Genomic DNA, 21678 nt, shown 5'->3' with positions numbered 1-21678 from the left:
GCAGGGCTGAAAGCCCATAATGTCACTGCTACTGCTTCCGCATAAAATAACTTCACGCTCTGCCCTTCAGTAATTCCATGGGGATAGTAATGCCACAACTATTGCAGTCTTGTAAGGATTACATCATCAGCATAAGAAGAATACTCCAAAGATAAAAAAGGGCTTAAGAACTTCTAAGAAAGGATTTTTAATTTTAGGCTCAAATCTCATCCCTCTATGAAACAGAAACAAACGTCTTTCAGCGCTGTGACCAAAAAAGAGATGCCAAAACCAAAGCAATGCATTACCTTGCCCAATTGCAGATGAAGCTACTGTTCCACCCCCCAAAAAAGGGAAGTGGCTTAAAATATTTTACTATACATCCCTCCTTTAGTTTATCATAATTGCAGTTCTATACATATCTATAAGTATCTCTAAATTCTTCTGTACTCCCAAAACTCTCAGGAAGGGGATGTTTCTGTTACATTTCTGGCCCAATCAGTAAAAGCAAAAGCAGAAATCTTATATGAAAATATGTTCATGTTTGGCCATTGAATCTAAACATGGTGCAGATCCCAGAGATAAATCTGTGATAAGTTAAAACACATTTTTTTGGCATTCAAAGCAAAGTAACTGAGAGCCTTAGTTTCCTCAGAATAATAAATACTTCAGATCACGGCTATTAAATCTCATGCGGAAAACCTGATCCATTAAGTACAATGCATGACTCAGAAGTGATCACCAAGACTGGCAATAACCCTGCCTACGTACCTGTCCCAAGAACTCACATTTATTTAATTACCTCACAACAGGAAAAAATACACAATTTCTCTCACTTGTCATATTTTCATTTCTTAAAATTTCCCCTTAGTATTTGGCAGCGGATCTTTTAAGGATAAGGGCATTAAGATTTTATTCTTCACAAATGCTGAGTATCTAAAATCCTGTGAAAGTCAACAGGGACTGACTAGGCTCAGTACTTCTGCAAATTAGAGCTAAAGCAGAAAAAACATCTTAATAACCTCCTAATGGACTGCTGAAAACCATGGTTTCAGCAATCAAGAAAACAGAAAGTTGAGCACTTTTCCCCCTATAACAAAGAAATAATTGACATTTGAAAACTATAAAAAGAGGTGAAAGGAAGAGGAATAGATTTGTATTTTAACTCCATTTGAATGAACTGGACAAAATGAGCTCCCTGGAAGGGCAAAGCAGAAAAATACCTCTCACAAAATAAGGAAGAAATATTTCCTTACGATCCATCAAAGTTTACCTGAAACAGGGAAGAATCTTTTACTTTTCTATTTCCCATAGCAAGGGAGGTGGCTGGCACCCGTTCAGAGGAACATCTTCCCACAACCCACTCTCTGCACTCACACTTTGTAATTTGGTAGGAAACATCCTCCAGCCCTTTGGATCCCTAAACAAGCCTCAGAACCCAAGTTCCTCTCTCCTGTTTTCAAACACCTCCCTTGCCAGAGTCACTCTTTGTGCAGTTGTGAAAACACACTGATTTCTCAAGTTTACCTTGACACAGCTCAAAAAATATCAGACTGGATTCATGGTAAAACAAAGCATAAGATCTTCTAGACATGTCATTTTTTTGGTTATAAAATGAACATCAGATGCAATTCTAATATTAGCTTAAAACAGACTGCATCTCTATTTGTTTAATTACGCCTACTCAGATTTTCTTAGACGTGTTCCAGCTGCTTCAGCTGAGAGTTTGGCTTTAAAGTAACGTCATATCTTCCAAGTACTGCCCTCAGTTTGTACAACCTCTGTATTCACACGCAGCTGCTACAGTCCATTACAATAAAGCTTGAGATAATGTGCTTTTAAGGATTTTACCTGAAATCAAGGCATTTCAGTACTGGACACCCCTTTCTGAATTCATGCCCAACTAGTTAGGAGTAACTGAACCTCAGCTATGCAAATACCACTGATGTTTTTTCCAATAGCTGAGTTTGATAAATATTTTCCCTACCTTCTTAGCCCACCTACCTGTCAGCTGCCCCACATCTACGTTAGGCTGTTCCTATGAGACATTATCCACATATTCATATGAATTACTAGAAAAGACATCAGTTTTATATATAATCTGTGAAACTTCTGATCTTGGGAGGTGTTAAACATTTATATAGGTATTCCATATGATACACGTTAATAAGGATGGTTTGGACATGCTTTATACAAGTACACTTTTCTTAATACTTCAAGCCTGATCTTAGCTTTATCACTGGGTTTCCTGAACCATACTTTTGGGAACAGATGCAGGTGGCAGAAAAAAATGTTTTAAATGCAGTAGATGATGTGGATTTCAGCCCTGGAAAGGAATAATGAAGCTAGGATGGTCTGATTTGCTGCAGCTGTCAGAGTCACAGAACTGCTATGGTCTGGCAGAGGCTGAGGAGTCCCCTCAGTCTCCACTCTAGGGTTGTTCATAGCATTTTAGCCAGAAAGCTTCAGCTCCACAGCATCAGCTGTTTTCATCTGAGATGAAAAGGAGTAACTCCAAGGAAGCAGAACATGCGGTTGTTCTCTGTGCTGATTAGCACTGGCCTATGGCACAGTCCACACTTTGCAGAAGTTACTTGCTTCCCATAGAGCACAACAGATAGGCCCTATAGCCCAGCACTACTGTCAAGAACCTGTTTGCATTCAAGTCCTTTTTTACACAGCTCTGCCAATGAACACAGTCTTCCTCTCTACTACTGTCAACAATGCAGCCTGAACATACCTCCAATCCTTTCACAGGCAGGTAAACAGCACCACAGCAAACACAAAATGAAGATATTGCTTTTCAGATGTATTTAGGCTGCTCAGCACATGAACTGAGAGAAGAAACTAGAAAATCTCCAGCTGCACCACGAGATGGTGCTCAGCCCCCTCTGTAACTGGCACATGAAGCACCACCAGAGACAGGAAAGTTTGCTTGGACTGGGGACTGACACCCCTATCCTAAGCACACACAGACAGTTGGGCTCATAAATGATTCTCTCTATGCAGCCCTGCTGGATACAGCATTCCCTGAAAAATACCACTCTACTGCTGGAGGAGTCACCCGGCCAGTGAGAAATTGCAAAAAATACCACTGAGTGAGTCTGCCAAGCTGGAAACTTCAAATTTACCACGCTCGTGGCAAAAAAATCTTGAAGTTTGGATAACCCTTTCAGTTCATTCAGGAAAACAAGCTCCATGAGCACTATGAAGACAAAAAGTCTCGCGTTTTCATATAGTTTTGATGCCGCTCCATCTGCTCTGTTGCATTTTAATATGCTTGAAATAAATCAAAGTGTGACCAGTGAGAGAAATATTATAAACTTTGATTACAACGAGAACCGGTCAATTTTACTGGCACTGCTTTCAATGGCAATGATGATTTAGGAAGAAAGTTTCTCTTAATCTAAAATTATCCTAAGCAGCAAAATATCATAATATAATAAATTGGAAGCAACAAACTTTTATTCTTTCTGCTATAACAAAACATGGAACTAAATGAGGCTCTAAGAGCTAAACTCCCAAGAATTCAAGAGTAGCACCATGCTGGATGGGAGACCGTAACTTTGTTTAAATGCTTGGATGCTGTACGAACATTTTTCACTAGGCAGTTCCAAAGATGCTAACAGCTTGGTGAAGGTGGCAACAGGTTGCAACCCAATAATGATGTGAGTCAAAAGCAATACCAGCTACATTTCTTCTTTTCCCTACCAGTTCAAAACAGCGGGCTGAATAATTTCAAAAAGCTTCGCCTACAAAAAAGGGGAACAGAAAACACCCTAATCCAAATGATGTCAGCATGATAACAGTTTCTCAATACAAATTAAACCCTTACCTGAACCTACTCTTGCATTAACAGTTAATTAGCATAATAACTTCCCTGTTTTGTTTCAAGCTTGATGCTGATTCTCTACTTCAAATTCATGAGGAAACAAAAATAATAACGTATCTTTGGATGATTAAAACTGTACCTGGTGATTTGACCTCCAATTCATGATCAGGCCTGGATACTGTGAAATCCACCAAGAGGAAAAAGCTATTTTTCCATAATGAAGTGTGCACACATGACTGTTTAATATAGCAACTACTGAAGTGACACGAATCAAAAAGATATTTAACTGGGAAAATGACTTGAGATATTCTCTCAGGCTTTCTAACTTTTCACATTCAGAATGAAAATGTTCAGCATATCGCATTTTCCACTAGCTAGAAAATGGTTTATGATATAAAAAAAATCTTCACCACTGATCAAACACATCTGTGGCTTATCGGCCAGGTTCTTTGTGATGTCAAGATTTCCCATGCATAATATTCCCTTTGCACAAGAGAAGCAAGAAGCCAACAACTGTTTCCTTGGCTCTGAAACCTCAAGAATCAGCTTTTCTTGAGAGAAGTAGAAGATAAGCAATTAGAAAAGAAGGCATCACAGCTGAAAGTTTTGCTAAGGGCAAGTTTCCAGAGATGCAGCAGCAACGCAAGCTTGCCATATGCATCACATACCAGTGTGCACCAGCTTGAGCGAGCGAGACTTGCCCTGGGAGAAGAAGGGCGTTCTCTCTGACTCATTCTGTCCCTGCACAAACAGTAAATATCTCTAAGGTTGTTCTTTCAGAGGCAGCCCGCAAACTTTCAGCTCACCTTTCCTCAGCTCATTTCAGAGAGGCCAAAGTTCAAGCACAGAAGCACCGAAGGATGCTTTTTTAAAGTAAACTTCTATCTTACTCCTCAAGCACCTGTGTGCAATTGCAGTTCTTTGCTCCCTGAGAGCAATTTTCTAGCAGCAGTGCCTTTGCCAGACAAACCAGCCTCGCGGTGCGAAATACCGGCAATGTAAGGGCCGTGGTGGCGGAAGGACTGTAGCCCTCCCTGACAAAATAGGTGGGTGGTGCGAGGACTGCCAAGCACGGAAAAAATCTCCCAGCTGTGGAGAGGCAACTTTTCTGTCATTATCAACCATCTCACTATTCATCCATGGGAACAGTATCCAGTATTTAAGTACTAATGGAGTCATTGTTTGATTTTAAGATCGTCAACAGCCTGACAGGTCTTAATCCTAGAAACAACACATTTAGTACTGCTACGCAGCTCCTCGATATTACCATTTACACAGCAATTTTCCTCAAACTCATTGCACTGTATAGAAAAAGAAAAATCAATTAAATGGAAAAAGAAATGACCAAATGCTCAATGCCTGGATACCATAGGTGACCCTGTTTCAGTTCTAGCCCTCTATTTCACCGTAAAGGCAGCAAAAGCTTTGCCTTTTTAAGCCCTAAAGCATGATGTCCACAAACTTTGAAGGCTCTAGTTGCTTCCTGAGTGTACTGGGTATAGCAGGGAGGGAGTTAATGTTCTCCATGGCAGCCCACATGGTGCAGTGGTTTGGATTTGTGAGCAAAACAGTGTTGATAACACACAGGCTGGGGGAGAGTGAGCGAGCAGCTGTGTGGTGCTTAGCCACCTACAGGGGTTAAACCAAAACACTGAGTGCAAGTGATGACAGCTCCTCTGAAAGAAACACAAATCAATACAAAGAAAGTGGCCAAAATAACAAACTGAGAAGCCTACAAGATTTTCTATCATAGCCTGCTTTTTTTCCCGCCAGGCATCCTGGAGGAGATCCTGCAAATATTGCAACAGGAAAGGAAGCAAGACATCCTTGTCAACTTCTTTTAAATAAAAATTAAAGAACACCCCAACCTTTTCATATTCCATAATTTTTGTTATAGCATCCAGAATACCAATATGTATTGGTATTCTGTTCCAATATGTCTGTTTACAAAGGCCTGCAGTGACAGGACGAGGGGCAATGGCTTTAAGCTGGAGAAGAGCAGATTTAGATTGGATATTAGGAAAAAATTCTTTACTATGAGGGTGGTGGAACACTGGAACAGGTTGCCCAGGGAGGTGGTTGAGGCCCCTTTCCCTTGAGATATTCAAGGTGAAGCTCGACGAGGCCCTGGGCAACCTGGTCTAGTTGGGGGTGTCCCTGCTGACTGCGGGAAGGTGGGACTAGATGACCTTTGGAGGTCCCTTCCGGCCTGGACCAATCTATGAATTGGAATTTCTAACATTAAGTATTGGGTATCTAGCTTAGTGACTGACAGGGTGAATGATATGGTTGTTTTGACTCTCCCCCCTTCACAATAGTTCTCATTTTTAATTATAATTCCATGGCAGGGGTCAGAGGCTACACGACTTGAAAATTTTATACATAAAAACACACAGTACAAAGACAACCTTTCAAGAAGTGGTGAGGAGTCCAGAAAAGCTGCTGTGGTGGGAATGAGAGCCAGTAAACAGGCAGAGCTGTTTTCCAAAAGCAGGTCGTTGATTCCTAACAAATGATTGCTGAGTTTCCAAGGTTAGTTTTCTTTCTTGTTAGGTCCCACCGCAACAATTTAGTTAAAAATAACACGGAATGTGTTCTGCCAAGCTCTGCTCTCAACAGCGCCGTCTCTTCAAACTGATGACCTTGGAAGACCTGCTGAAGTCTCTCTCTAAGCACTAGAGCCGAAGAGTCAGAATTGAGACTTTCAAAGGATGTGACAGTATCAGCTGGAAGACAAAGGCCAACTGCTGCTAAGAGCTGGAGCTACCTGAAGTCTCGTAAACATGGACTTGCATTTATAGCCCAGATTTACAGCCCCTGAAACATTATGGGATGCAGGGACCTTTTGATATCACAAACTTCAGTTTAGGATTGCAGAAATTAATTAATTATGTCACAGCAAAACCTTAATCTTCATAGCACTGTCTGGATGAGGAGGATTAAAGACACTGTGAAAAGCTTTTGCTCATTACATCCAGTGTTCTGTACCCAGTAATGCAAATCACTAGAACCTCTTCACTGGCCACTCCTTATCCAGTATGCGCTGAGCCTTAAGGCTCACTGATTTGGCCTTAAATTTACTGATAAGGTAGCACCCAACACAGCAAGCAGTGCCTGTGCTGATTAGTGTTTGCTTTTCTTTTTCTCTTTAACTATTCAAAGTCTCATTAGAGATGCTCTCTCTGGGTTGTTCTCAGACAAAATTAATCACATATTAAATACTCACTTCCTCCTAGACCCTAAAGCATGAGTTTCCAGTTTTGTGCCAATTTTCTTTGAATAAAAGAACAAAGTGGATGTTCCAGCAACTAATTACAGAATCTAATTTACAGAAGACATATTGTCTAGACAGCAGCGAAGCAGAGCATCTTCTCACATGCACTTCACCTTTTGCCTCTCCCCAAGATGGAAGATGTCCTTGTGGAACCCAGCCCCAAAGGGTCTTGCCCTCTCCATTGCAACTGGTAACTGCATGGACTTTGTCGCTACCTTTTTAAAACAAGCTCAGGATCACTATTTCACTTTGTAGGGGTACCAAGCAACCTCTGAATTGAGAGCTTACATCTTCAACCTCCCTACTGGTTGAACCTGGGAACAGGAAGCGGCAGTAGCCTCACCTCTCTCAGGCTGTTGGATCCATCATGGTATGTTTTCCTCTAACAGAATTCTTAGTTTACCATCTCACAACATACCCAGACGACTGCTGTTTCATAACCCGACAAGAGGAAAAGTCTTCCAAAACCAGGCTTGATCCCTTCCCTTCTTCTGCAAGGCAGTACAGCAGCAGCACAAGGCCAGGCCAGCACCCTGAGTCTGAGACTGCTCAACGGTGGGACCATTCTCAGCTGGGCTGTACAGATTCTACAGACACCAGCTTTGCTTTCACCACGACAATATGACATACTAATGATTCATCACTTTTCAGGCTGCATAAGCATTCATTTCTTCCTGATTATGTTTAAATGGAGTTAGGAGGTACTAGTCACTAATATGATGTGTATGTTTAATCACACCACTTTCCAAATAATGTTTTCATGTGAGAGTACTATTAAGGTTTTATTAAAATGACAGCAACATCACTAGGAATCAGATAAGTGCACTTGGTTTTACAACATTTTGATTAGATTAGCACAGCTTCCCATTTACTTTTGATGATATGGAAAAAAGAAACTTTAAATCTCTCCCAGAGAGTTCGTAGGTTCATATTTTATGTTTTTACAGTGGCACTTACTAAAACAAAACATTAACATTGCATTGAATTACGGCACTAAATACAGTAAGCGTGGCAACTGAGAAGGGAGAACCAATCTCACATTCTAGCTGTCTTCTACTGTCAAGGACCAGTCCAAAATGAATTGGATCTGAAACAACATGCTAACTATGGGGCCTTATAGATCAGGATCAACTAGTAGTGATTGGGCTGACGTTTTTCATCCTTTTCCACTTGTGCTTTTAGCAAGCAGGTACAAGAAGAGACCAGGGTTTGCTGAGGCTTCACAAGTCACATGAAAATAGGTAATGGCTTCTCTGGCATGCTTCAGCGAGAAGAAAAGGCCTCGTTATGAAACAAGAAGCAATAAAACAGAAGTTTTCACTGTCCCAAAGGCAGCTACTTTTGGAAGATCAAACCTCCCATAAAGGTAATATCAAACCATGTGACTGTGACAATTGACACACCACATAAAAGATTTTGGAGAAGGAGAGAGAAGTAGGCCAAGATAAATAATTTAAGCAGTATCCTAGAAAGAACACAAAGTGAAGACACCTCCAGAAGCTAGTAAATCTGTAGCACACACAGCCCTGTCCTCTACACTTAATATTGGGTAGAATGCTGACAACTGGCCCCATCTGGGCTGATATGAAGTGGGGTCACTGAAAAGGCAATATGGGAATTAAGGACTAGATACCTTTGAAAAAATGAAGAACAATCAGAGCACCAGATATTATGACACAAACTATAAAGCTATCACAACAACTTTAACTTTCTTTAAAGTGAACTATGTATTTAAAGAAACAGTTTACAGGAGATGGAGCAAAGAGCTACTCTTCTTTAGGAAATACTATTTAAAACCCCAAAACGTATGTATGTAAAAATACAAGGGCATTTAAACTATACCTATTTCCCCCACAAATCCAGCCAAGAAAACTGTGCTATCTATTATGTCTGCATTATGTTGAGGAGTGATTCAATGCACCTTCACACAGTGGATTTTGTGATCTTGATCGTGCTTTTGGTTGTGCTGATTTTACACTCAGAGGAAAAGAGAGCTACCACCCAGTTCTATCTGTGTAAGCAACAGCACTATTGGGTCCTTCTGAATTCAAATTCTTCTCAGTGTGCAGAAACAGATAAGATCAGTTTAGGTATCTTCAACAGTGAAAGGAGAGGACGAGATGAGTATTAAAATAAATACTGAGAAAGTAAAAAAGTGTTGCTAATTCTAGGAAATTATGTTAGTCTTCCTCTTCAGAACTGTGAGATATGACAGCGATGAGAAACAGAGAGAGGGTAAGAAGAAATGAAGCGATGGAAAACAGTATTTTGCATCAGATATATGACAAGCCAAAGATATGCAAGAAAAAACCCTCAATCCTTTCAATGAAAATTAAGGGCAAGTACATCGAAAATTAAAAGCTTACCTGGGACAATATACCAGACTCTTCTCAAATAGCATGAGGTGTGGTAGGCTCTTTAGCCTGTATGTTCTAGGAAACCCCAAAAGTACACCTCTGTTTACCTTTAAAACCATGCACCAGGTTCCTTCTATTCAGTTAGCAATGGTGACTGCTTGACCTGAAACTCTTCAGCTGGTTGGGAATCCCATTTGTCAAGTTACTTTAAAACACTTCTGCTCATTTCAACAGACTCTGCCAGACCCACCTGTATGTGGATAACTCCGTCTGCACAAGTAAATGTCAGTGTGCCTGCAAGAATGGTTACAGCGATATTTGGTCTGCTCCTGCCTAAACATATTTTATTCATGCAAGAGTATGCAGTTTTTCGTCAATCAGTTCCCAGCAAGTTCCCTTCAGGAAAGCAGGACAGATGACTCCAGTTATTGCAACCGGCAGCAACAAAACAAGGTGTTGGAGGCACTACGAGTAGGGTTCATTTTCAGCAAAGTATCATAAAAAATAAATTAGGAAAACCTAAAGCATTTAAAAATAAATAAATAAATGCAAACCTTCAGAGGAAGACTGTATTTAAAAATGCAACAGGCTCAACTATTAAAAATGCATGGAAGCAAAATGATTCAAGATGTTTTGATGCTTATGGGGAAACTAACAAAAGCACTGGATTCAGACTGTCTTCCCAGTGCTCTGATTATAGGATTCTCTTTTCCCTTTTTTTCTCTTTTGAATGTTTCTCCCAAATACTGATGAATTTTGATTTGCATGAAAACCAGACCATTGCTCCTTGCTACTAAAGCTGATTTCCCACCTGAAGATAGTCTTCCGTAGCTAAGCCTTTAACAGCCAGCTGTCATGAAAAGTTGAAGATGATGCCAAAAACATCAGATTGTTGTCCGGTACCAGAGGAACTGATACGGATACTCAGATGACACGCAAAACCAAGAACTACGGTGCGACTGTTTAGACAGAGTTACAGGTGGCTAAACAGCAAGAGCATATGAACTCTTAGGAAGCAAAAGATCCTATTTTTATGCAAATATCCTCAGTGCTGCTGGGTGAAAACTGGCAATCTCAGCAGAGATTCAAGACAGTTTTTCCAATTACCCACTCTATCTTGAAATACAGTGAATACAGTGTTAAAACTTTGAAGAGCAAATGGAATTCAGCAAGAGCTGTCAAGCTTTGAGTCACACAGGACTAATCCCACATAGGCCCGCAACGGGGCTGAAGAAAGCTGCTGCTCTCAATGTTGTGAACTCCCAATTGTCAAGCTCCTACAGCATATCAGGGCTCACAGCTGGAACAATCACACATGAGCTTTGGCTTGACCCTGGCTACAGGCTCCCAGGGACAACTTCCCAAGACCAAAAACTTAATTGCTTCCACTTCCCTGCAAAGTAGGATCTCAACCACCTGGCAGTGACCAGGAGGGAAAGCTGATCTACGTTCTGCTTATGTATGTAATTTTTTTTCTATTTGCAACCACAGAGAGACTTTTAAATTTTGCAAATATTGTCCATGGGGAAAAAAACGCAAAGAACTGTTGTCTGCGCTCTAACACTATAAACCTACTCTTTAGTCCAAAACTATGGCAAAGCTGTTAGGAAACTGCTTTATAATAAGATTTTCTTGGTGCTGCTACTATTGGCTCTGCTACTTGAAAGCTCTATGTTTGCTTTTGGGGCTGCAACACACTTCTTTCCACCTGCCTGCTAGCTTGGATGGGGCTCACGGGTGCACAAAAAGACCACAGCCTCTAGGAAACACACAGACCATCCTTGCTTTTTAATCCCTTATAGAATTTCCAAAATGATGTTTAGCCTTCCATAAATCTTTCCACATAAAATCTAACACAGAAGATGTGCCAGCTCAGGAATCAAGTAACATAAGCCTCAAAGCACACTCGAGAGCTAAACAGCTCCGTTCTTTGGGAAGTGCTTTTTACTTTGAGGCCTACATCAACTTTGAATGGCTCTTTGAAGTAGAACAGAAAAGATTTGGTTTGTTCTATTAGTCTAGAACTGGATATGATCTTTCACTATTATTTTTCACATAAGTCCTCTTCCCTACTTACGCAGACTCAAAGCGATCTTCAGTGACCCAAAGACTCAGCTGGAATTTACTACAGAAACCTAAGAGTAGTAAATCCTATATAAAAGGGAATCAAGTAACTCTGATAACACATAACAAAATCTAACATCTAATTTTTCCTTCTTCTATACCCAAATAAAAATGAATTTGAATAAATATCAGGTTAAGCTGTCACCATTCTGAAATAAAGTGAGATTTTGAGGTGGGTTTGTTTTGTTTTTCAAATGTGCATGACTTTTTTGTAGTGGAGAAGTGCATACAGTACCTGTTGTTATTCTTATGTGGTTCTTTAAAAGTTTTCATAAAGACAACAGGTTACCAGTGAAATCTAACATCAGCTCATCAGGTTCCTCAGGTGCTCTTCTGCAAAGCTATGAAATAACAGTTCATCTCCTCCTTGGAGAAACCTAACACAAAATTTTCACATACAATCACCGTAAGGTCTTCCCTCCTCCCCCCCAGCTTCATATCCCACCCTTCAATTTCAGAAGACTTTTTTTTAAAAAGAAAAGAAAAAAAAAAAAGAAAAGAAAAGAAAAACAGCTTATAAAACAGCAAAGAAAATAAAGTTATTTTAATATATATAGAAAGAGAACAAAATGAAACTTGAGGGAAAACTTACTGGCGTTACAGTTTATCCTGATACAGTCTAGATGGGGAAAAATAAATGAAAGATGAAATTGCATCCTTCAAGGTAACAGCTGCAGACATCCAAAAACAATCAGTCCACCCTTCCGGGGACAGACACACGCAAAGAGATGTGGCCATTTTATACTTATATACAGTCTGAACAAGTTCAAGTGTGGGTGTATATGTATAGTATATTCTACATAAATATTTGTTACATAAATATATATATAAAAATATATATACACATATGTATAGAGAGATATATCAATATACATATATATCCACCTGATGACACCAAAAGCTATTTTCTTTTTATAGAAACCTATGCATCTAAGAGGATCTTCTGCTCCAGACCATGAACTGATGTGAATTACAATAAAAAAAAATTGACAATTAAGGCACAAAAAATCTCCCTCAAAATGCAAGTCATACTCAAGTGTCATTTTGCTTTTTAAAGTCCTTTAGCAATTTCTCTGAGAAGCTTGAAGCTCAAAGTCAACCTTTACACTTGGTTTCTTTTGAATTAATTTGTATTGTTATTGCATAAATACACCATCTGTCCAACATAGAATACCTGTAAAATCAGCCTATGAGATTTGTTGGTGCAATATTTAACCCTTTCCAGCTCTCCCAAAGACAGACCCTCTTCTCATTCCCCCAATGCCAGCCCAGAACACTTAAAATGTGCACAGACACATTTGACACTGTCCGTTCAGGTGAGGAAAGGGTTAATATACTGCCCAGTTGTGTCCTATCATAAAATGGCCACTTGCAAACAGCTAACCGCACGAACGCCCAGCCCAGATTTCAGCTAGTTCTGGAGGTTGGGAATACTTTTTTTTTTTTTTAATTTTTTTTTTTGCTTGGCAGGGGGAATGGGGGTTTCTCCCAAAGGTCCCCAGCCCTGCCAGTTCCTCAGAGCCCAATCTCGTCTTGCTGTCTGAACGCTAAGACTGAATAGGACGCTCGTAACGTTCAGGGAGAAGATGAAATGGGCAGTGAAGTGGCAGGTCTGGGAACCTTTGCTGGCCCTGCTTCATTCAGAGGCTACAGGCAAGGGAGGGACAAAGAGGGGTACATGGAGAGAATAATAGTTATGCTTGTGGAATCTAATAAATGGTAACTGAGAAGTCTGAACAAAGAAAACAAGTTGAGGTAGAGGAGCCTAAGCTAAAGGGCTTCTGAGCATTGCTTCTCTCATTTAACACATTAATGCCCAGCATATCTCAGGATATGACCCATAAGAGGATCTTTCATTTATAAATGCCTACTTACAGCCTTGCGAACATCCATTACTGGTGTCTGACACGGGCAAGAGCTGTCGTATCAGTGCTATTACATATCTGGGGCCATGCTGACCTTCTTTCCGGAAATCAAGGCCAGTGATAATAGCACCATGCTACTGGACACCCTGTCTGGACACCTAAAGTTTTGACCAGCAGGGACAGTCGTATTTATCACAGAAATACGGCCCAGCAAGAGAGATTATACAGAATGGCAAAGAAATATAATCCAGTTTGTTGTTTAACCGGACCCATTTTATGTTTATTCAGACAGATGTAGGAAAATTATTTCAGCTGCTGAAACTAAATGCAGTTCTTAAAAAATGAGAGGGGAAAGAATAAGAGTCTACAAATAAAGAGCCATAATGAGGAGGGGCACACCAATCAGGAGCAACATAGCCAGAGAGAGTCTGTTTTCAAGCAGAACTTCTCTTGAGAAAATCTGGGTTTGGTTTTGTGCGATTAGGTTTGTCATGTGTCGTCAACCGCAACAGAAAAGTGGGAGCAAACAGCCCTGGAGCAATTGGTACGATCACCGTACAGTGGTGGCTATATCCCTTACAGGAGCTGGGTGGGGTAAGGGAAGCTCTGAAGGACACGCTGGGGAACCTCCCTCTATGACCCGATGGAGAGTGACAGCAAGAGCAAGAGAGACTCCCCAGTCACACTGCAAGCGAGTGAGACCAAGAGAGTTGTTAGAGCTGGAACAACAGGGGAATATCTTATGGGCTAAACAGTAAGTGTGCTGGAAAGGGAAACATGGCTGGTCCTCAGCAACGCTCATCCAAATTAGGAACTAAACCACTGTTGCGTTATCGATGTCTGTGGAGAAGTTTTTGCATTTTTAATTGTTTTGCAGCAATAACCACAATAAGTACATGTCCCAGGGCTTACCCCCTGGCTGAGTCACTGACTGCTCCAGGTGAAGGGAGCAGGATGAACTCCTCAGCCCAGCAGGATGAGCTGGGAAAAACTTTCTACAGCTACTTTCTTTCATTATTATTCCCAATGTAATCCAGAAGCTGCTTCCTTAGTGCTCAGGTGGAAGATTTTCCAGAGCATATCACCTGGAAAATGCGCCAAAGACTCTCCTTGGAAATAGTTAAATAGCTCCACTGCAATTAGCTAACACTAGGGATTCATTGCTTGAATGGAGGTATCTTTAGCAGCTGTCAGAATTCTCTGCAAATTAGGCCTGTATTTCTTAACATTTGTATCCTTGTGCCTGAAAATAGTGATATTTATTTGACATGCTAAGGCCCCAGGCTGTTTTATCCTTGAATCAGGAACGAAAGTCACCTTTGCTGTGGGAGGACAAAGTGTTTCTTCCTTTTGATGAGCATCCACATGTGGTAATGGAAGAGCACTTTAAGGCAAGACTAGGACAAGAAAGATAATCAGGGCCTGACTGTTTCTAAGCTCACTCTAGGTTATTTCCCATGGGGAAACCAGATGAGGTTTCTTACCCCATGTTATAACGTGGCTCCTTGTGTCTCTCCTATCTACATGCAGTCCAACTGTGCACCCTCCTGTAACTGGCGGCTGACAAATATTCTTGCATGTCTATGACAATCAAAAAAAAAAAAAAAAAAGAAAATCAAGAGCACTTGTATCTACTTATTATAGAAAAGAAATTTATCAATGAGAAACTGTGAATGAGCATACACTTGCAGGTACGAGTGTATGATTTGCACAAAAGGAAATCTGGCATCAAAAGTTCACATATATTTAAAAAAGAAAAATAGAAAAATGTGCCTGCTCTGTATGTGGGAATGACAAAAGAAACTTTGCATTTTGGAGAGACAAAGACAAAGACTCCTCTGACACCCCTGAGGAGATATCTTAGGAAAAGATAGGCAAGAGGGATGGTTACACTTCCTTACAAGAGAACTGGCTCAGATTAACAGGAGGCAGGCAGTATTTATTCTAGTCATCAGTGACCTGAAGATAAGCCAGGCCAGGAAGAAAAAATCCTGAAATATGACTTAATAAAAGTCAGTGACACTATAACCCTCCCAACTCATCAATGGGAAGAAAAATTGAAGGTGTATCTCCCTGTTGGACCAGCCATTTCTTTCCCTTTCTGCACATCTTCTCAGCATCAGAGATTATTCCCAAGCGTGTTCCAAGCCACGTTGGCTTCATTTCTCTCTCTCTCTCCTTCCACTCTAGACCCATTTCTTCAGAGTCCTTCTCAACAGAAGTGAGATCTGTATCACATTTGGACTTCTAATCTTCACGCAACATACACTCGAACTACTGTGAGACGTGCTGTCGACATGCAGATTGCAGTGCCTCGGGCACCCACACGGGAAAGGTCTGAAACAACTTCCTGGCCCCTCTTTCTCTGAGAATTATTCATCACTGCTCTTCCTTTCCCTCTCGCCTTCTGCAGCAAGCACCCAGCCGCCCGTGCCCACCCACGCCTGCTGTAGGATGCATCTCCCCTTGGTTTGGTTTGGACACTGAGTGGTGAGGAGGTGAGTGGGATATGCCAGCCCCTGCAGGCTGCTCTGTACGCTCTGTTCTCAGGGCTGTTTGCTGTGCGGGCCGCAGGCTTCAGGCCTTTGAAGGGTTGAATACCATCTTTTGATTTACCATGGCTGATGGGGTATGGGAAAGCTTTACAACTGAAATACACAGAAAATTTAAAAAAAAAAAAAAAAAAGAAAAAAAAAAGAAAGAAAAAAGAAAAAAAGAAAAAACAGCATTGGAAAGACCTTAATAACCACACAGATGATAACAAGTAATCAAATGGAATAGATCAAAGAAGAGAAGAGAGAGACAGCTCTTACTAACAGTTTTAAATGACTTGTAAGGAAAGCACAATTAAATAACTCACCACTCAAAACAGTCTTTGTGTGCACACATCTGTCATGGGTTAGACACTCGGGGGATGCTGACATGCAGCTAAGTCAGCACCGAGCATACTCAGCGTCTTCAGAGGCGGTGCTGATGACTGTTTCTCACTGGTAGGGGGATTTTGGCAGGGTCAGATAATGAAGATTTGGTTATCATTTGTGACATTTTGGCTATGAACAGTCTCCTTAAAGAGTTAGACATGACTTAGAGTAAACAACTGAAAATTAGCGGCTCTAGAAAGGTTAATTCCTCCTCAAATTCTGTTTCTTCAACAGCAAGGTAACTTTGCTGTTTTGATAGAAGGAAAGTCCGGTTTCAAGGAATATATCTGAGAGCTTTATAAGAGAGGAGAGATGAAGGTCAGTCCAGGTTCCAACAGTCTAAACTACCCTTCTGTTGAGTCAGACGTAGAAGAATAGTGCTGACATGTTTCCACTGATGCAGCCTGTAGTCACTTTTGGGGGAAGATTCAATCTCACAAAAATTCCAGCTGAAAAGCTGGCAAACCTGGCATACACACTGCTTCAGTCTCTGCAACTAGAGAAAAATAGCCTTCGGTTAACACAGGGTTTGGCTTAGAGATTTTGTCCCTATATTAAACCAATGCCACACCTCTTTCCAAACATGTGTAGACCATATGTCAATTCTTTAGCCATGTCTTTTAGATGCCAGAAAGTAAGAGGTGAACAGTCCACCTCTAGGCTTGGTGATGGCGTAACACCCCAGCAGGAGTTAAAAGCAACCAGTGCCAAATGCCAGTGCCATTCCAAACAGAAACTCTATAACACTGCATTTGCTATTTTTTTTTTTTTTCTTAATAAAAAGCAAGGGTTTCTATACCCCTTCAGATGGAGACTCTTTGCTTTTAAGAGATATGAACTTGTTTAAATGCATCTTCTTCTCTTCATTTTCTTATTCCAAAAGCAGATATTAGGGGCTGACTTGCACTTTAAAAGCCAGAGACACTAGAAGCAATTTTGAAAAACAAGCTAGTTCCAGAGGAAAACTGCTGGACAACATATTGTCCAGGTGAGGATGAGGAACCCTAAAATCACCACTTAAGCTCATCTATGGTGCAGCAAATCCTTGATAAACTTAGCATATCTAGCTGTGACAGGAGTTAAAAAACAAGAACTATTACTACAAGTATGGGTTTATAATACTTTTTTTTCTCTCTACAGATAAAGCCACTACATGGTTCCCTCCTGATATCACCACAGGAGGGTTTTGAAGATGCTGATACTCGTAGCTCAAAAAATGCAAAAGCTTGTTCCGGTGGGGCTTAGAATTTTGAAACCTGACATAAGCTTTCACAGACCATGCACACAGCTCATATAGAGTACCTACATATTAGAAGATGTTTAACATTTCACACTATCATGATAGTTCTGCCTCTTTGACTCAGAATCTCTTCTTAGTTATATTCCTGGATTCACATGAAGCAACAAGTTGCATCACTGAAAAGTGACAGAAAGCTTCAACTCATCTATTTACATTCTTTAAAAAGCCTATTTGTCATTCAGTACAATACTTAAAGACTGGCAAGAAAAAGGATTGAGGCTAATCTAACAGCACATTCACTCCCAGGTTTTTTTTCATTGTTGCTATTGTTGCACTTGTTTCTGATTGTTTGTCTTTATTATTTTCTGGGAAAGTGTAACTCTAAGGAGACAGAACACAACCCTTTGGGATGGGAGGGGATGCACTTTTATTATTGCCTTCATTTTAATGAAGACACAATCAAAAAAAAAAAAACAGGCTTTTTTACTAGATATAAAAAGCCCTAAAGGCTGAAACACATAGCAATTAGAAAATAGAAATAATTAGCAAAGTAGCAAAATAGACTAAGTTGTATCAAACGCTGCCAAATTCTGTAAAGGACGTGAGACTCCCAGGACTTCTGTTTGCCACAATATTCATTTTGCTTTCCTCCCATGTTTAGCTTTGACTGTTTTGAGTGATATTGGATGAATGAGGGATGTAACTGATCAAAAGATGGACCAAGCAGCATGTCTCACACAGAGCTCACCAGTCCCAGACCAAGAAAGGAAACTTAAAAACTTAAAAGACTTAAAAACCAACACTGTCCATAACGAAGAACTGACAGCAAATCTTCATGCAGCAGTGCAGAAGAGAATTTCTCTCCGCAAGAGAATATCATTATGAAGGTCTCAGCAGTTATTTTAGAAATCAGTCCAATTCCAATCAAACCAACAGAAATTAAACAAAATGATTTAAAAAACCATTAATCACAAGCCCACACTAATAGTGAAGGGGCAGTGGAAGGTTTTTATACGATACCTAAGTTGACCATAAGTTTGACACGGCCTCCATCCAGCTCCAGGCGCAGAGTGTCAGCAGAGTCTCGTGAGGTGGTTGCCATCAACAGCCCATAAGCGCGCTGGGACATGAAACGGAAGGACACGTCTTCTGCTTCTGTATGCATGACCATAGGCATGATGATCTTCATGTACATGCTGCCATCATAGCTCAAGATAGAGGCCTCTGCAAGGAATCAGCAGACAATTGCAAGAAATGAAAAGAAGTTACACCTTTGCGCAATCTTCACTCCTGAAGAACCGTGACATCTATCACAGAGCACTGCGTTTACAGAAATCATACCACTCACCATAGTAAGGGGCGTAACTGGAGCAAACACAGCAACTGTTTAACTGCATCCAGACACCCTATGTGGCAAGTACAAGCAGCAAACACAAAGATATAGTATTCACCACAATTAGACACGGTAGTACCCATGGAGACATAATCCCAAGGACAAGTGTGTTAACACAGGGCCCTTCTGTGATAATGAGCTGGCAAAGCCTCCATTTTTCACATCTTCCAGAAAATGTACTCTCCTCCTTTAGTCCAGCCTTCCCTAGCACTGGCTGTAATCACTACTTTAAATAAGGTCTACAACACTTCTACTAGAGCATTTAGTCTTGCCTTTGAAGGCTCAGAGTTCCTATTGGCGGTACTCGTAAAAGCTGTTGGTTTTTTAGAAAGGGATTTCTTTCCATTGCTAGCACTTTAAAGAAAAACAACTGTATGAAGCAAGTTTCCTAATATGTCTTTTCTACAACAGATTTATGCTGGTTTTTGGGTTTGTATTTTTCCTATTTTTTAACAAACAACTAATGTTAGTAGAGCTCCGCTGACACAACCAATGGCACTGCAAAGCAAAAGAAGAAAGGAATGAACCAAACTCCATTGCAGTTTAAGTGTCACTCAAACACAGGAAAAGCCAGGAGATTGAGGCACAATGAAAGCCAGGAATCACAGAATCATCATGGTTGGAAAGGACCTCTGAGATCACCAAGTCCAACCATACACACACAAAAAAACCCTACAACCTCGGCCACTAGAGCATGCCCTGAAGTGCACATCTACACGTTTCTTAAATACCTCCAGGGATGGTGACTCAACCACGTCCCTGGGCAGGCTGTTCCAGTGCCTCCTTTTTCCAGGAGGAAGAAGAAGAAAAAAAATAGCAAGGAAAGAAATTATATTTTTCTATCATCTCTGAGGATGTCGAAGAAAATAGGAAGTTCAGCTGAGGAAAGGAGTTATAGTACTTAACATTCTCTATTTGTTCAGGGTCTTGCCTGCAGAAACCGATATTCTTCTCTAAGGGGGTAGAATTAGTGTCTTGGGGTAGAACTGCAGCAACCACTACAGCATGGCAATCATTGTTTCACTCTGGGAATATGTTCCAAAGCATTTTTATTTGCAAAATTTACAAATCTACATAAATATATTAATGTATGAATCAGAACATCCCTTCTCCCCATAGCCAAAGCCTAGCAAAGGCAGAGTTGTAGACATTGCTTCATGTAGGACTTTTACCACAAAACTACATATAAAAATCCTAGCGGTTAAAAAAAATACCAGTTCAGCTCCCTAGGCATGTGGAAGGATTGCTCCGTAAAGTACTCTTACCAGTGCCCCATCCAGTTTAGCTACAGTTTTCTCAAATGGTTGGGATTCTCACCAGACACCCCACACACACCCCAGAAAACTAACACCCCATCGAACTTAACCAACTGCAAGAACGTGTATTTGGAATCTAGATGTTCTCCTTATGTTTCACCCCTTTGTCCCCTATTTCCCAGCCAGGCCACTCATGCTGGCAGTAGCAGAGCTTCTAGAGGGAAACAGCAAGCCTGGCAGAGGCAACCCTTACATCCTCTCAATGCTTAAATGTTAGATGCTAGAGTAGAGTAGATGGATGGAAAACTGAGAACCAGCCATATGTCCATGCTGGAAAGGACCCATGGCTGGCTCCACAATGGCCAGTAACAGAACTGCAGTTTGTAATAAACATGCAAATGAGGTGATAAATAGGGATATAAGTAGCAAGCTGATGAAGTGACAGAGGAGACGTGTATGTGGTTACAAAACATTTGGTGGGGATCACTGTGGTTGTGCTGGTGCAGCGACCCACTGTACTGATAGCCGGTGTGCAGCACCTCTCTGGTCATGGGACACGCAAACCCATTAAGAAGAAAACTTTTCTGGGAGCACCATTAAAATAAGATGGCTGTGAACAGCTTCCCTATTCACCAGTTTTCTTATCTGCACTCCCCACACGCTGTCATGGTCTGTACACGCAAAGCTCTCTACACACAACACCCACTCAGCCATACAGACACCTTCTGGGTACCAGCTGTCAGCGCTGCCCTGAGGACTCACATCTTCGCTTGGTCAAGAAACAGAGAAGGAACAAAAGCTTCTTTCTCAAGGTGGGGGAATGGTTTCTTCTTTTCAATGCACAATTCTCTTTCCCCTCACGTCTGCACCTCTTACTTGCCACCCACAGCTGCAAGCTGGAACTAAATGTACTGTATATTATACATACACTCAAAGGCAATGCGTATGTACACACAAACCCTCTGTGCTCTCTTTCCTCTCTCTCTCTGTGGATTGTATTAGAAAATGCAGTCAAGCATGAAATGGTTCTTTTGACGCCTTCAGCTCAGATGTGCCTTGCATGAAACAGTTGCTTGCCCTGGCGCCTGAATTGCTGCGAGAAGGGGCTTGGAGGATATCAGGACTATGAGTGGGAGTAGCTGACACAAGTGCCCCAGCTCTGCTGCTTCCTTCTCCACAGTGCCCTGCACCACGTGCTTTGGAAACACGAGTTTTTCTTCAGACACTAGAAGACAACAAATTGAAAGCCTGGTAATAATGAGTCTCTTCCCTTTGAAAAGAATTCGTGTCCTTCAGCTCCACTGATCCCATTGCCAAAAAATTATTGTCCTCAAACAAGAAAACCCAACTGTTATTATTATATTTATGTAAGAAGGATCTGAACACCACCTAGAATTGCTGAAGATGACACAAAAGTCTAGACAGTGTTTCAACTGA

General features: G+C 41.0%; 1 protein-coding gene across 25 annotated transcripts in view; it reads right to left on the bottom strand.

Moving 5' to 3' along the window:
- Positions 1-21678, bottom strand: part of NRXN3 (neurexin 3) — a 942294-nt gene that overhangs the window by 628901 nt on the left and 291715 nt on the right. For 22 of the 25 annotated variants that reach the window (XM_074149382.1, XM_074149385.1, XM_074149386.1 and 19 more), the window contains 2 exons: positions 18613-18816; positions 12159-12185 (listed from right to left, as the gene is read on the bottom strand). In XM_074149382.1, the coding sequence (XP_074005483.1) occupies positions 12159-12185; positions 18613-18816 (231 nt within the window). The remainder of the gene's footprint in view (positions 1-12158; positions 12186-18612; positions 18817-21678) is intronic. The other 3 variants (XM_074149401.1, XM_074149406.1, XM_074149388.1) reach the window with 1 other exon arrangement.

Source organism: Numenius arquata, chromosome 6, assembly GCF_964106895.1.
Source record: "Numenius arquata chromosome 6, bNumArq3.hap1.1, whole genome shotgun sequence".
Lineage (NCBI taxonomy): Eukaryota > Metazoa > Chordata > Aves > Charadriiformes > Scolopacidae > Numenius > Numenius arquata.
Note: the sequence above shows the minus strand (reverse complement) of the source record. Positions and strands in the feature narration are given on the sequence as shown.